A 15,552-nucleotide genomic window follows, 5' to 3' on the forward strand; every position below is an offset into this window, starting at 1 on the left:
GGCTTCTCCTCTTCCTGCCACTTCCCACCTTGTCTTGTTTTCTCCTGTGGCTGACACAGGTGTTTGTGCAGCTCCTGCCAGCCCTGCTTTGTCTGGCCTGTGCCTATGGGAAGTGTTTTTGGGGGGGTTCTGCAGAGCAGGTGATGCTGCTTTTGGCAGCAGAGTAAGCTCCAAGCATTTCAGTTAAAATCCCAAAAACCTTAATGAGGGTAAGGTTATGACCCTCTCCATGGGGTTGTTAGTTTTGGGATCTTTGCTGCAGAGTCCCGGAGGAATGTGGGCAAAGCTGGGAATTCTGATTTCTAGTTCTGAGTTGGTCTCAGACCTGTTCTCTGGGCCTGTATCGTCACTGCTCTGCTTCCATTTCCCCATCTGGAGAATGGAAATCCCTCTGGTTTTCCTGATGCAATGACTGTATGAATAAAGTGATTTGTTTAACTTTTTCCTTGTCTCTTTTTTTTCTCATCCCTACCCTTTTCCTCACAGATAATTCTTCTGTCTTTGCTGCAAACCTCTGTCTGTTTGCAGTAAGTACTGATTTAACTTCAGATCAAAATAAGGCAACAGTTTTACTTGATAGAATTAACCTTGCCTATAGTTATTGTTCTCTTTCCGCACTCAGCCACAGCCCAGGCCTCTGATGCCCCAGCCTCACTGTGCTTGGAAGCTCATTCAGGCTTTCCTGCCTTGCCCGTGCCTGTCACTGAGCACACCTGCCCCAGCCAAAGTCTCACATACAGACTTTGCTTTGCCAAAACCTATTTGTGTCACCTGCCTTCTTCCTGTTCTGTTTTTAAAGACTTTTTCTTTCTTCAGGAAAAGAGTGAGTGAGAACTTGTACACTATGTAAGAGAAGAGAGATTCTAATGGAGACTGCTTGGAGCTGCTCAGACTGGATGTGTGGTGCCACAAGCACCTGGCACTGATCTAAATGTGAGGTGATTAGGGCTGGGGGGCATTCCCTTGCACTCCAACCTTGCCTTCCATACACTGCTCATTCAGCTGGGCGTGGAGCTAGAGAAGAAAAATGAAAATGGATAATTTCAAGGTTATTTCTCAGCCAGTTCAGTTTCTTGATCCAGCTCCATGTTTAAGTGCATAAAAAGTTTTGTGGGCATGAAGTAAGACTGTCCCTTCTGGGGAGAGGTCACAACCTCATTATCTAGTAATGATCCTGAAGGTGCACCTTGAGAGCAGCCTGACTATTTAAAGAGACGTCTATTTGTCCCTTTGAACTCACTTTTAGTATCTCATGCTGGATTCCAGGGCAGGGCAGGGATATGAATTTGAACGTTTTAGGGCAGGCAGTGAGAGCTTGGAAAGGTTTAGGTTTGAAAGGGGACAAATGGAGTCTCATTCTGCCTATGCCATGAATTGGCTTCATGATTCCAAAAAATCAAAGGGATGTTCTACTGATTGTTTTTCCCATCTGTAAGTAGGAAACAACCACACACAAGGTGACCAGAAATGCAGGAACTGGTTTGTTGTGTCTGCAGAGATGCTGTGGGACCTTTAAGTGAAGTCAGCCTATAAATACTGTGTTCATTTTTGCCTTTATTCTCCTGGTGTGGTAAGTTATTTTGAAAAGAATAAACAGCTCTAAAAAAGAATAAACCTCTGTGTACTACCAAAAAAAAAAAAAAAAAGAAAAAAGCACAGTGGAACTGTTGCAATGGCAGAATTCATCCACAGACTTTGTGTGCTTTATCTTCAAGTTGACCTCTTCAGTTCTTCTCTGAAACGACTGCAGCAGCTCCTGAACTGCAGCAGAAGGCAGCCTTCTCAGATCTCCTTGCCCAAATGATGATGATCAACCTAATGCTAATCACCTGACTGCCATTAGATGTGTCTGAGGTGGCCCATTTTCCAGGGGATCATAGGTCCAAATCAATATACAAGAATAAAAATTCAGTTTTATTCAGCTGAATAAAAATTCAGCTTATGTTTCCCAGTAGCCATGTAGTTGCCAGTAAAAACAAAGATGGCATTGAAAAAGAAAAAACATTCCACAATGTAACAGAAAATTTAGAAAATAAAAAGTAGTGTTTTAAGAAAGAACAAGATAATGTTTGAATTGACTCTGGAAAGTTCATTATATTAATTGTTACAATTTATGATATTTTGAACACTTGCTTTCCTTGGAAGAGTTTGAAAGGGTTTCTGCCTAAACTGAAGCAGCCAACACAAGGGCCTGGTGACAGGAGGTTGTAGCCAGGTGAGCATCAGCCTCCTCTACCAAGTAACAAGTAACAGAAGGGGAAACAACCTAAACTTGCACATGGGGTGGTTTAGATTGGCTATTGGGGAAAATTTGTTTGCAGAAAGGGCTGTCCAGCCATGGCTTCTCAGAGCAGTGGTGGAGTCCCTATCCCTGGTGGCATTTAAAAACCATGTGGATGTGGCACCTGGGGTCATGGTTTACTGGTGGCCTTGGTAGTGCTGAGGGAATGTTGGAATAGTTGATCTTAAAGGTCCTTTTCAAATAATTCTAAACCTAAATCATTCTGTGATTGTTCTCTCAAGGCATGAGAAGTGTTTAAGGAGAAAAGGAATTACAGGAGGTAATGAAAGGAAGAGCCTGTCATAAAAGGCCAGCAAGGGAATAGGATATGATAAAGTACAGTAAGGGCCAGGGAGAGGTAGAGGAAGGCAGGAGGATGGGAGGTTGTTGCAAATGGGTGATTTAGATCACCTAAAGAATGAGCAGAAGCCGTACAAACAAAAGTGGTGTAGGTATGATATTGTTCAAGTGCAACTTGATAAATGTCAATGGCAGTGTTCACTCTGTTACTGACCACATGCATGAAACACCCTGAGGAGAATCGACTTGGAATTGAGGTGGAATGAGTTACACAGAGACCCTCCTGTTGAATTATGAGGCTTAGAGGGGACCCCCTTTTCCAAACTCCTGATGGAGCTTAGGTGCTTCTGGGTCCAATCTTAGTCTCAGACTTGGCCTTGGACAGTTTATGTCTAATGGACTTATCTATACAGAGTTTATAATTAATACTGAGTATCAATTTCATTAGTATTAATGCCACATGCCAGCAGTTCCTTTCTGAGGATCTGTTGGGCAAGGAGGGATCTCTTATTCCCAGGTACGGGACCTCAGACCCAGAGGGGTGTTCCAGTTCTAGAAGGGGAGACTCACAGGCAGACTGTCCAGCCACAGTTCAGAAAGAGCTCAGATTAGACTCCTGATCTGTCAGGGCTAAAAGGTCTCTGCCTCAAGGAGAAGCTTAAGAGATGTCCCAGCCCCAGGGGAGGTCCCCACCATGCAGCTGCACCGCTGGGCACGGACAGCTCAGGGAAGGCTCATCCTGTCTGTCATATTGGTGGCATAATGTGGAGGCTCATAGTCTGATTGCATTCAGTGGGAAGGGTGTGCAGGAGACTCCTTGTACCCACGTCTTTCTTTTTTCCTTGATGAACGAGTTTTGGGAAAGCCACCTGGTATTCTTGTGTTAATCCATGGTTGGTGTGGTGTTCCAAGCTCATGTCCCCCAGTGCTGGCTGTGTCACTGCTCCCCTCTGCCTTTCCTAGAGGAATTCTTGGTCCAGCCATGGCTCAGCCCTTTGCTTCCTTTAAAGCCTGAACCAAACTGATACTGGTTTGCTTGAGGGATCAAGTGTGTCCATCAAAGAGCAGAGGCTCAGCTGGCTGGAGTTGTGCAGATTCTGAAGATTCAAGCTTGCTGTTGGTTTGTTCTGCTGAGCTGGTATGAGTTGCTGAATAAACAGTGATTTAAATGACTGAGGCTCATGTTTTCTAATGAACCCCATCGTGCCTGTGTAGTATGGGAGGACTAATTACATCTGAATAATGCCTGCAAAAAGTTAGCATGCTTTTCACAGCATTCCTCAAGTGGTGTTTAATCACTTTATTTGTCTGCTTGCTCTTTTCTCTAGTGAAAATTGTCATCCGGGGGGACAGGAACACTGGAAAAACCACACTCTGGCACCGACTGCAGGGAAAGAAATTTATTGAGGAATATATTCCAACTCAGGAGATCCAAGTCACCAGCATCCACTGGAATTACAAAAGTAAGATGGAAGAGGGTGACAGTCATGGGACAGTGCCTTGGGGGAGGAAATTCCACTGCAACTTCATTTGCTTTTTTCTTCTCTGTCAGCTTGGGAAACAAAATGGTCTCTCTTCAGGCTTTTTAATTTATTATTCATACTTTCTCAGTCATGTTTTTAATTTTGTCAGACGCTCTATGTTATAAGTGCTAAAGAATATGTCTGTGGAAGCCACAGTTCAAGGGAAGTGTTTAATAGGTGGTCTGAAGCATTTGAAAATACGTGTGACATGTTAAAGAGGAGGGGTTGTTGTGTAAATCTGTCGCTGAGGCCACTGTGCTTTGGGTGTTACTGGGTTGCCTAGAAGCAGATATATGGTGCAAACTGGATTTCCCTGATGAAAATATAAAGAGATTCTGGTGACTGGGGAGGATTTCAAAAATTATTGTAGTACTGTTAGCTCTAGGCTGGCTTACTGAAGCACAGAAGTGCCAGTGCCTTTTTTAAGTTATTGCTGCAGTGTGGTTTTAATTTTTATTTTACTGGTTGCAAGTGTCTTTGAAAGCCCTACATCCCACCTGGAAAAGGCACTGCAGGCACTGAAGTGTTGTGATTCAACAGTGCATTAAGTCCAGTTTTCAGGTTGCTGATCAAGAATTCCATAGCCTCGTGGGATGAACTCCTGATTCAGTATGAAAGTGCTCTATAAGAATGAGCATGCTGTACAGAAAGGGTCAGCAGTTGTTTGTCATTTTATCATCATTATCAGACATTGTCCATCTGCCTCACTCTGATCTTCTGTTGAATCAGGTACTGCCCAACTCGTCCCAGCTGGGAGAACACTTTGTGCAGTGGGGTGAGCACCAAATTGAGTGCTGTGTCTAACTCACCACCAAATTGGAATTGCCAGGTGATACCATGATGCCTAGGTCTCGTGATAATGCTCACAAGGCACAGGATGTGTTCACCAGCTGATGTGCTGGGGTCACACAGAGGTGTTTCCCATCTGCAGCCAAACCTCTTGTATGGTGTATGTATGCTGTGGCATGCTTCCCCTCACTCCTCTTCCTTCCTCTCAGATGTGAGCGCATCAGTTACTGAGGAATGAACACAGAGCTTACAAGTTGGATGGTGGAAACTATCTCCAAAATCAAATTTGAATGCTTCAGCCTAAACAGACTTAGATCAGAGTAAGAAATAAAATTCCTGTTTCCTAGATACCCAAGTGTAAAGAATGCACTGAGTGTTGATTGTGGCTTTCTGCAGATCATGTGTTAAAGCATCAGGGTTGGGTTTCTTCTCTGATAGGTGCAGGTAACACAACACTTGTGTTGGATACAGTCTGGGAGGCTGGCATTTATTTTAGGAGGCTTATTCATATCTAACTGTGTCCATAAACAAGTACAAAATGTGTGCATGCAAAAAGGTGTTTGGAGGAAGATCCAGTCATCTCACCTGTGTCCGCATTTCTTTCCCTGAGCTAAGGCTCCGACACTGCTTTGTCAACACTGATGCAATCCTGGGGTAGAAAACACCTGCACCTGAGGCTGGCTTTTCTGTGTGCTGTGACCCACAGGTGTATAGGTTATTTCTAGGGCCCACTTCCAACCTTGGTGTTGTGTTTCTGTAGAGCTCTCCAGCCAGAGCTGACAGCAGTGTGTACAGATGCTGATGGACTTTTATCAAGGTTAAGTGTTGCTGACCTTGTAAAACTACTTGAAAAAAAAACAAAAAGCTGTACCTGAAACTGTGCCTTTCATTTGTGTTTCTTTTACAATATGTAAAAGAAACACACTGTTTCTTTTACACATTGTAAAACATTGTACTATTGTCTTAGTAATAATTTCCAATAATTTAGGACATTTTCCATTGACTTTCCTTAAAACATTTCAAAAAGTAACCCCCATTTAAAAGACATTGTGAAGTCTGTTTCCTGCTGTGAGAAGTTTCCATCCAAAACTGGTGATATGGGCCCTCAGAGTACTTGTTTCAGGTCTAAATCGTGCCCTGTTGGCCATGTTAATCTGTAGAGGAAAAATAAAGTTTGTTTTTCCTATGTTCATGCTCTCAGGCTACCTTGAATAAACATTATGAGGTAGTTGATGGCAAATATTTACAGAGGTTAATTAAATTGCTGACGAATATTGAAGGATTCTTACATAGCCTGGTCTTAGAAGAATTCCATTTTAGATGCAAAATGTATGACCTTCAGAAATTTTATACTGTAGGAATTAATAAAGATAGCAGAATCTGAGTTACTTATTCAGAATGAACAAAGTTGCTTTTCTGTGCCAATTGTAATGGGTATTTGTAATTTTTGTGTCCAAGTAAAGAGTTACCATTCCTGACCCTAAGGAACACTTTTTTGAATTATACTGGTCACCAAGTTTTTCTCCGTTTGGCAGCCTGAGAAAGGGAGTTTGAAATAAAAATTTGCAAACAGTTGTACTGAGATCCTTCAAAGGCCTGAGGATGGGAATGGGGGCTGGCAGAGTTGCTTTGCACTGTGGGATCTGTGATCCAGAGCACAGGAAGTGAATCCTGTCATTGAATGAGGGTAAAAAATGTCTGAGGGCCTGCGAGCTCCTGCTGATGAACCCACCTACAATGTGTTCTTAGTTTTAAATGAGCTTTCTTGCAATTGGAGCCTTTTCGTGTCTCCATCATTTTGTTGGAAAGCAGTGCTCAGCTGGCCAGGGAGTATCTGGTCAAATAGCATCTCAGGACAGGTCTTTGGAGTGCTTTGATCTGTGGTTTGTGCTAATCCAAGTTAGGGAGTTGAAAGGATAAATTGGCATTCTTTTTGCTGCCACAGAGCTCCTTCAGGTGAGATGCTGCTGGGTATGAGTCACACCAAAGCCAGTGAAGCAGCACTAAAGCAATTATCCTCTTGCATGATCAGGATAATCAGGAATGACACTAGTATTGAAAGGGGAGAACTTCCTGGTTGTGAGCCAGCAGGAAAAATGTGGAAATATGTGTTTCCTGGGTCTCGTGCAGTCGTTTTCTTTAAGAAACCCTCAGCCAGAAGGGTTTAAAGCAGCTCTGTGGGGTCAGGGGGTTCAGCTCCCCAGATGCCAGCACTGCTGCTGCTCAGCAGGGTGTCAGTTCTGTGGGAATCACACAGCAGACCAGCCCATCCTAACTGGGGTTGTGTTTGGCTCCTGGGAAGGAGGTGGAGAGCTCAGGAGCAAAGTGCTGCTGCCAGGCCCCCGGTCACCCCAAGGGCTCCCTTCTCTGAACTGTTAGTCCTGATGTCCTGCTTCACATGGCGCTTCTGGAAAGAGCAGTCAGCCTCCTGGGCTCCTACTGAGCCCATGCACAGCTTGGGGAAGGCAAATATCTCTTACCCTTTTGCAGCAAGCCTTGATTGTGGAAAGGCACTGCAATTGCCTTGGGAGCTGCAGGGCAGGAATCAGGGCCAGGCCTCCAGTAGCTGATCTGTGTCCCAGGGGCACAGGGAGAGCTTCTGCAGTGCCAGTGCCTGGGGGGAGGAGCTGGCTTGTCTGGGTGCCAGGTGAGTGATTCACAGGTTGGACTTTAGCTACCTGGTTTGATTATCTGTAGAAATATTCAGGGACTGAGTTAATTAGTAGGGTGTAGTGGTTTGAGCAGAAGTTTTTGTGCTGTGTACCTCCATGTACTTTCAGTCCTGCAAGGCACTGCCTGGGCTGACCCAGGGGAGTCTCCTGTTCATCCAGTGCCTCCTGCCCAGCTGGCTCATGGGAAGTTAAGCAGGAATTACTGTGAGGGAAACAGAGGCTGATTTTGCTTCTTGCATAAATGTAAAAAGGGTCTTTCTCCAGAAGCAAAAGATCAAAGTTTTCCTTTATTCCTAATCTGTCTGTACAATATTTTGAAACATTTAATTAAGCCAAGAGTGAGTCCTGTGTAGAAAATGCTTCCTGGTTTGATAATGACACTTAGATAAACTCTCATGCCATCCTATGATGTTATTTTATACTCTGAGGCATTGTCCTTCTATTCCAGCTTTATGTTCAGAGCTGCTCTAAGTACAAGCTTTTGCTTCAAAGCCTGTAACATTTCCAAAAAGCAGCCATTTCTTGGGACATCTTCCTGAAAATCAGACTGCTTATTTGGATTCCATGGAAACATTGATCCAGAGCTACTCAGCCTTCAGGCCACCTGAGCATGAATTGGCTGCCTTTGGGTACCAGCAATCACTGGAGTTAGAATTCTGCATGTCTTGCTTCAGATTTTAGCAACTCAAATAGATGTTGCTGGTTATAATTTATTAATGTTGCAGCTCTAGGAAGCAAAATTGCAAGTGAGACCTTATTTTTCACAAAATATACCTGGAAATGTGCAGAGAGAATGGGTTTCTGTAGCTGCAGGACTGTCTGCTCTGCCTGTCATGTTTACACAGAAATGCTGTGATTGATCTTTCTTAAATGTGTATATTCCTTTTGCCAGTTGTATGCCTTGTTTATAAACCAGACTTTATCCTCAAAATTAGATTTTTCACCTTTTTTGAAAGGCTTTGTAAACCTCTGTACATTATGAAAAGAGTCTGTGCAAACTATTTACAACATGCTTCAAACCTGACATGAACCAGCAAGGAAATCCAGCCATCACTTATGTGACTAAGAGTGTTTATGGAGTTCTTTTGACAACATGGTTTTGGTGAACAGCTTGCACCTTCAACAGCTCATCGCCTTCTTGTGGTTGGGTTTTTTCCTTGCATATAATGTGCTTTTCTTTTGACATTCCTGTGCTTTGACATTCCTCCATGTTGGCTTTGGGTTGGGCTCTCTGAGTGTTGGATGTTTTACTGAAACCTTCTAACCCTTGGTGTTCTGTTGTGCTTCCAGCCACTGATGATATTGTGAAAGTTGAAGTCTGGGATGTAGTGGACAAAGGTAAGATTTATAACTTTCTTTCTAGTGGAGATCCATTGTTCTTTCTCAGTTTTAATTAAAAACTTACATGGAATTCCGAAATACCCGCTTGCTTCTGCTTTTAAAAAAATCTGTCTTTGTTATACCACTTCCTGAAAGAGTAAGGAAGGGAGAGGTGAGTCCCCTATGCTAGAAACCATTATCTGGAATCTGAACTTCAGATCAAACCCAGTGTCCAGGAGCAGTTGTTCCATGTGCTTATGACAGATGAAGTGCCTGCTGCTCTGTGTACTCCAATTCTCTGAGCTTCAGAATAAACTTCACCTTCTCTCCTTTATAGTTTCCTTTAATGTTTAGACAGGTTTTGAGTTCTTTGTTCTGGTTATAAAAGTTCTTGTTGAGCTGTTTTTGTGAAGGTATTCTATTGTTAAATTGATAAAATTGTAGCTCCAGTGGGTAATATCTGCAGGGGGGAAGGATAAAAGAGAAGCCAATTACTTAAATTCACTAGGACAGAAAATGCAGTATGCGCATTCCAAAACATTTTCTAAATGCTTAGCCAGGGAAAATTTTATGCTATATAAATACATTTTTCATTAGTTTTCAATTTTTGTCAGAGTATAAACTTTTGTTTTATAAAGAGCAAAACCAAACCCCAAAACGTCTGTGAAGACACAGTCTGGATGCAGTGCAAACAGGATGCAGTGGGATCTGTTCCTGGAAGGGGTTGAGATGTAAATCTCCACAGCCCGTTCTGTACCCCAAATGCAGATGTTGTTTGGCTTCTAAGAGGCATTTAGTACCAGCCAGGCTCCTCATTTATTGTGTGAGTATGGTCAGGAAAGCAGCTGCACACGTGAGCAGCTCTTGCTCTGTGAGTGATGCTTCTTGTTCGGTGTCTGTAGATTTGTTTGCCACAGTCATCGAAACTCAAGCTTTGATGGTTTGTGTGGTGCTGCCTTTCCTGCAGCCTTGGCTGGAATCTGTGCTCTCAGGTGTTCCTCAGCAGAGTGGCATCTCAGAGGCACCACCAGTGCAATTTACACTTGTGTTACACCACAAACTAAAACTACAATAGGGAGTGGGAAAAGGAGAAATGTCATTTTTCATGTCAGCTGAACTGTATTCGAAACAGAGCAAAAAGAAAGACAATTAGCAGTAGGGACTCTAGTTCAGATACCTAATGGAGCCTTCAGGATAAACTTGAGTCAGGAGCTTTAAATGAAAATCCTGAGCACTTTATCTTTTTAGTATTTTAAGGCCCAGTTTTCACAGGGTTGACAAAACCTTGCTTAGGCCAGAGTTACTGCTGAAGTCAGTCTGATTAGTTTGGCTTTCAGATTGTGGGATAATAAGTGGAGGGCTGGAATCTGAGGAAAACATCTGTGTTCTCGCTGCCTTGCAGCTTTGGTATGAATAGAGAGACATTTAATTTGGGAATCATGTAGTTCCAGCACTTATTTCTGTGAATAGCTTCTCTGAGCAGAGTCATCTTCTCAACTAGAGGCTTGTTTTTTTGGCGAAGGGGACAGGATGTGCTATGAGCAGATGTTGATAACAGCTCTTCTGGTCCTGCTTTGATTTCTGACAGCAGAGCCTATGTTGGAGATCTTAATGGAATCTCTACCCTTCACTTCATATTCTTTTGAAATAAAACTCACTCTGTTAAGATCCGTACTTATGGACCCCAGATATGTATTTTTTGCAACCAGTTGTGCTCAATCAGTGCAATGTAAAAATCGAATCATGATGATGTTTATGAAATTGCATCTTTTCCTATTGCCATAGCATTGTGGATTCCTGATAAGCATAGCTTTAGGAAAATGTTCATATTAAGCAGTAAGAACTTGCTTATATCTAACTTTCATTCTAATATTATGACATTTTTGTTTTCCTTCTGTATGCTTAGGACAAAAAATCCTCCTGCGTGATGCTTTGGGTGAGAGCCACACTGGACTGTAGACTTGCAGTAGTAAATATCCAGTGCTGCTGTAGCATAGTGCTGGCAAGACTTGATTCTCCTTCTTTTTCCCTTGCCTACCAAATCCTGGCTCATGTGCATATTTAAAGTTGGGCAGAATACTGCATTTATCAGGCTGGATTTGAAACTGTCAAAAATGCATGTTCTGAACACGGATTTCAACATTAAATTCTTTTCCCTGCATTTCCCTGTTTCATTTTCAGAGGAAGTCAGGAGACTTCTGTTTAAATGGTGGGGGAAACTGTGTTGAAAGCCCTGATGTGGGTTGTAGCTTAACTAACTAACAGGAGCATACATGAACTGCAGTTTTCAGTTTCAGTTGTGTAAAGCAGCTTTGGGCTCTCACCTGCTGAGCAGTGCTGCTGTTCTGCTGTCACAGGGGGCTGGGAAAATTGCAACAGTTGCACCCTGCAAACCTGGTGTGCATTTCTGGGCTGAAGTTAACAGTGATTTTCCTGAGTGGTGTTTCCCCTGGTGCTCCCTAGAAGTGTCCTCCCTGTCCTTGCTGGTTCAGCAGTGTGGGTTTCCCTCCAGAATCTACTGGGATGCAGAGGGCAGCTCTGCTGGCCCTGCTTGGATGGTGACTTAGCTTGGTATTGGTTATTTAGCGTCCAGATGATAATTTGGAAATGTGGGGAGGTTTTTTGTGAAAGCTTAAAGCTATGATGTTGGTTAGTGTGGTGAGGCAGTGGGGAATGGCAGCTGTCCGACTGTGCTGCTCCTCTTGGCTTGCTCTTGACTATTTGGGATTGTTTTTTAAATGTGCAAACTCCCTGGAGTCCAGACTTCCTTGCTGCCTGCTGCATTCTCCTTGGGCCTGCTCAGGGAGCTGGGATCATGTCTGGAAAGCTGCCATTTGTTAAAATTCTCCCAAGATGAGCTTGCCTCCAGCCATGGATTGTATTGGATTTTGTGTGGCGTGTGTAGTAAATATCTCCTTTGCTGCTCTTGGAACTGACAGAGCACAGGAAAGATCTCTCTTAGCAGAATTCACAATCCTGACTCATCCTTCTGTCTTTGCAGCAAGTTGTGTAACTGCTGCAGGTCATAAAGCTATAACAGATCCTGAATTTAGAGAAGCTGCTTGAATGCAGAGGATTCAGGAAGAGTTGTAAATTCCTGTCTTGTAATTTCTGTCACTTTGGTTCCCACATATTTTCAGATACATGACTGAAGGCATCAAATAATATTTTTCTTCTGTTGCCCACAAGGTAGACAAACATTTTCCCTTGAATTGAAGATTCCTTTCCTTCTTGCTGCACCTTCACCCCTCTGCCTCCCAGACATGTCCTATAAGAAGAATGAAAGATCAGAATTCATATTTCTATTATTTTCAGATGTTCCAAGTTAGATAACACAAGGGATGCACGTATTCCAGATGTGTATTTTAGACTGGTGAAGAGTAGCAGCCCCCTTGCATGGTGGACAGCATTTGTTGTACTGAATCCTTCTATCCTGCAGCAAAACTGATGGTACATACTGCTGCAGAGACTCAAGTGATGATCACAACCCCATTGTCCAGTAGGAGCAGTTCTGCAGACTGCTGGGCACAGCTGCCAAGTGTATTTAGTGCCAGAGTTGCTCTTATGCCTGTAAATGAAGAGGAGCCATTGTCCTAGGGAGGGGACCTGAGCCATAGCAGCATGCACACCCGCATTTTCTAATTGAAACTCCTCCATTACACATCAGTGCAACCTCAAAATCTGGATCTCATGCATACAGTGACACAATTGTCACTGTGCCCTTGCTTTATTGGATGAATTACATCTTGTCACTGCATAGATGTTATCTTTGTCTGGTTCATCCTGCAGTTTGGGTTCCAAAAATAGAGGCTGTGCCTGAATCTGTGCACACATGCGCCTTTCAGCTCTCTGACTCCTATGAGGTGACCTCCTTTGCAGCACTGATGAGCAGAGTGTGAGAATATTACTCATTCCTCTGGATACACACAGAAAACCATGAGCATGGAGAGGAGTGTGGGTTCTGTGTTCTGTCTCAAAGCATTGACTGCAAATGTGCCCAGGTTAGACAGACACCTTGATTTCTTAGGATGGGAGGAATGATGGAGAGTATTTGTGGTTGCTTGGGCTTCTCTTTTTAATACCTAGAAATGTAGGTCATGCCAAGCATAATTCAGCAGTGACTGCAGAAATAGGGATGTTTGGATATTCAGAGAAGCCACACAAATGTCACTGACTTGAAATTAATTGAATTGAAGTGGGAAAAGACATGCATGGCCTAGGCATCCCACACCTTCAGCTGCATGGGGAAGAATCAGAGCCTGTACTTGGATCCCTCAGGGAAACACATTGCCCAAATGAAGAGGGATCAGGATTAATATTTTCTTTCAGTTGTCAGCAGTAAGCTGACATGAGTGGGGCAAACATTTTGCAGTAATGCACAGAGGCACCCCCAGAATCACCTGCTGTAACATGCATCATTAAAGCTTTTCTGAATAACTGTGTTTTCTTACTATTTATCCCTGAGCTGTGTGGAGGAAAAACAAACCCTGTTTCACATGCAGCATCTGGCAGAACTCTGAATTCCACATGTGATTCAGCAGAGTTAAGAGCTAGTGGAAGCTATTTTGATCCTCAGTGTTAAAGAGTCTTTTACAGAGTTAATGGGAGGGTTTTTTCAGGTGCATCTGAGCTGCCAGCACCTTCTGTTATCAGCGACACAGGAAATTTCTAGAAGTGATGAGAAGCAATTCCAAGACTATGCCAAGTATAATTTAGTTAACTCTTCATTATTTAGACTAGGAAAAGACACCTCAAAGTTATTTCAGAAGTACAGTTCTTAAATGATGTCAGTAACATCTGGGAGGTACTTGGTGTCTGTCAAACATAACTCCTGATCTTGCAGGGTTATTCTTTGTGCAGTGCTTATTGATAACATTCTGGAAACTCAGAACATTCAGTTTAAACAAGAGGCCACAATTTTTTCATGGTGTGTCCACACTAAACCTCTTTGGTGGTAGGTGACAGAAGATGTTGAGATTCCTGGCAATCCTTAGATTGTTTGTTGCAATCCAAGTGTCTACACTAGAAAATCATGTCAGCTCATGGCTGCTCTGTTAATCATAGCTACAGATACCCCTCTCTGCTGAGACGCCAGGCTGTGAGATTTGGAAACACAGTTAGTGTGTAATTGACTTGACACAAAGTTTCCAGGGAGGCTGAAGTTTTAAAAACAGTTTCTGGGGTGCTGAGTTAAATGCTAGTGGTACTTTAAAATGTCAGAAAAAGCTTCCGTAAGGTGTAAGGAAAGAGAGAAGCCTCAGGGGCTGCCCTTTAACTGCCTTAGAGGAAGCAGATGAGTTGAGATTCTTGCAGGTGGGACCATGGCTGTGGGACTGCAGGGCAAATCTCTAGAGTGGTTTTCTAGTGTCTTCTACAAATGTTAGGCACGTTGCTTCTTGTACTTTTTTGGGAGCCTAGTCAGAGCTGTACCTGCTTCCTGGCTAATTTTTGTGTGCTTTGGGTGGTGCTTCTGGAGGATTTATTTTCTGCACCTTCACTGGTTATGGCCAGACCTGACCCTCTGGCTCTGGCCTTTGGAGCACATATAGGTTGTCTCTCCATCTTCACAACTCCTTTCCCACAGTTTATTTGATTTCTCTTGGATTTCTCCTTGAATAAGTTCTGTCTTTGGATTGCTTTACTGCTCATTTTTTAATAGACTAGCTGGGATTCTTCAGCAAGGCATGCCTGTCCCACCCCTCCTCACCCCCCAGGCTTACAGTAGAAGTAGGATTTGCTTTGAGGTTGTGTTCTAGCTGTTGTGTACCTGTCCAGACTCATCTTCCAGTTCTTTGCATTCAATGTAATGTTTTTTATATGTTTTACTATTCTTTTTAAGGAAAATGCAAAAAACGAGGAGATGGTTTGAAACTGGAGAATGACCCTCAGGAGGTGAGTCACCTAGAATTCAGAGGCCTCTTGTCCACCTTTGGTCCATGAGGACCAAGTTCTATATTTGTTCCTGCCCTAAGGCCTTCCTGGCAGATGGGTGGGGGACAGTGGGTGATGCTGATGCTCTTCGTTCTCTGCTCTGTGCATTTCAGCCCTGCTCCTGCCCTCACTGCAACTTCCCTGCTGTTTTCCATTCTGTCACTGGGAATGACTGTGCCCCACATGTTTACTCAGCAGCTTAGTACCTGTCTTCCTGTGGGCAAAAGCAGAAATTCCTTTTGTCAGGGCCTTCTTGTGGGGCCTGAAGAAATGACTTGATGCCCTGCTCTGGCCGCTCCTCGGAGCTGAGCTGTTGCACTCTCACTGGTGCCCATCTGCTCAGGCTCAGATGAGGAGAATTTTCCTCAAAATACTCTCCCATGGGAAAAGCCTTTATGAGAACAGTTACCACAGGTTCTTCTTCCTTTGCAAATGTGGGTGCATTTTCCACTCCTGGGAAAGGAGTGAGAATTATTCCAGGGACACCAAATTCCAGTAGGAGCCATGGGGACTCAGCTGGGACCATGGAGACCAAGCTGAGACCAGTACTATGTGGACTTAGCAGCATGCAGAGTCCAAATGATGAAGAGCCAGTTGGGTACTAATCCTGTCAGCCATCCATGGGAGAAACTGCCCCCTGCTTTTGGACACCAGCAGCATTAAGAGTAGAGCCAATATCTCAGTCAGAAAAAAGATGGAATGGGAGCTGTGTCCTCTGTCCTCCACTCTGTGGTTT

The 15,552-nt window shown here is 43.5% G+C and overlaps 1 protein-coding gene across 1 annotated transcript in view; it reads left to right on the forward strand.

The window, feature by feature from the left end:
- Positions 1-15,552, forward strand: part of RABL6 (RAB, member RAS oncogene family like 6) — a 54,082-nt gene that overhangs the window by 3,776 nt on the left and 34,754 nt on the right. Inside the window, exons 2-4 of the mRNA XM_058818164.1 lie at positions 3,910-4,044; positions 8,856-8,903; positions 14,725-14,777. Coding sequence (XP_058674147.1) covers positions 3,910-4,044; positions 8,856-8,903; positions 14,725-14,777 — 236 coding nt within the window. The remainder of the gene's footprint in view (positions 1-3,909; positions 4,045-8,855; positions 8,904-14,724; positions 14,778-15,552) is intronic.

This window comes from Ammospiza caudacuta, chromosome 21, assembly GCF_027887145.1.
Source record: "Ammospiza caudacuta isolate bAmmCau1 chromosome 21, bAmmCau1.pri, whole genome shotgun sequence".
Taxonomy (NCBI): Eukaryota; Metazoa; Chordata; class Aves; order Passeriformes; family Passerellidae; genus Ammospiza; species Ammospiza caudacuta.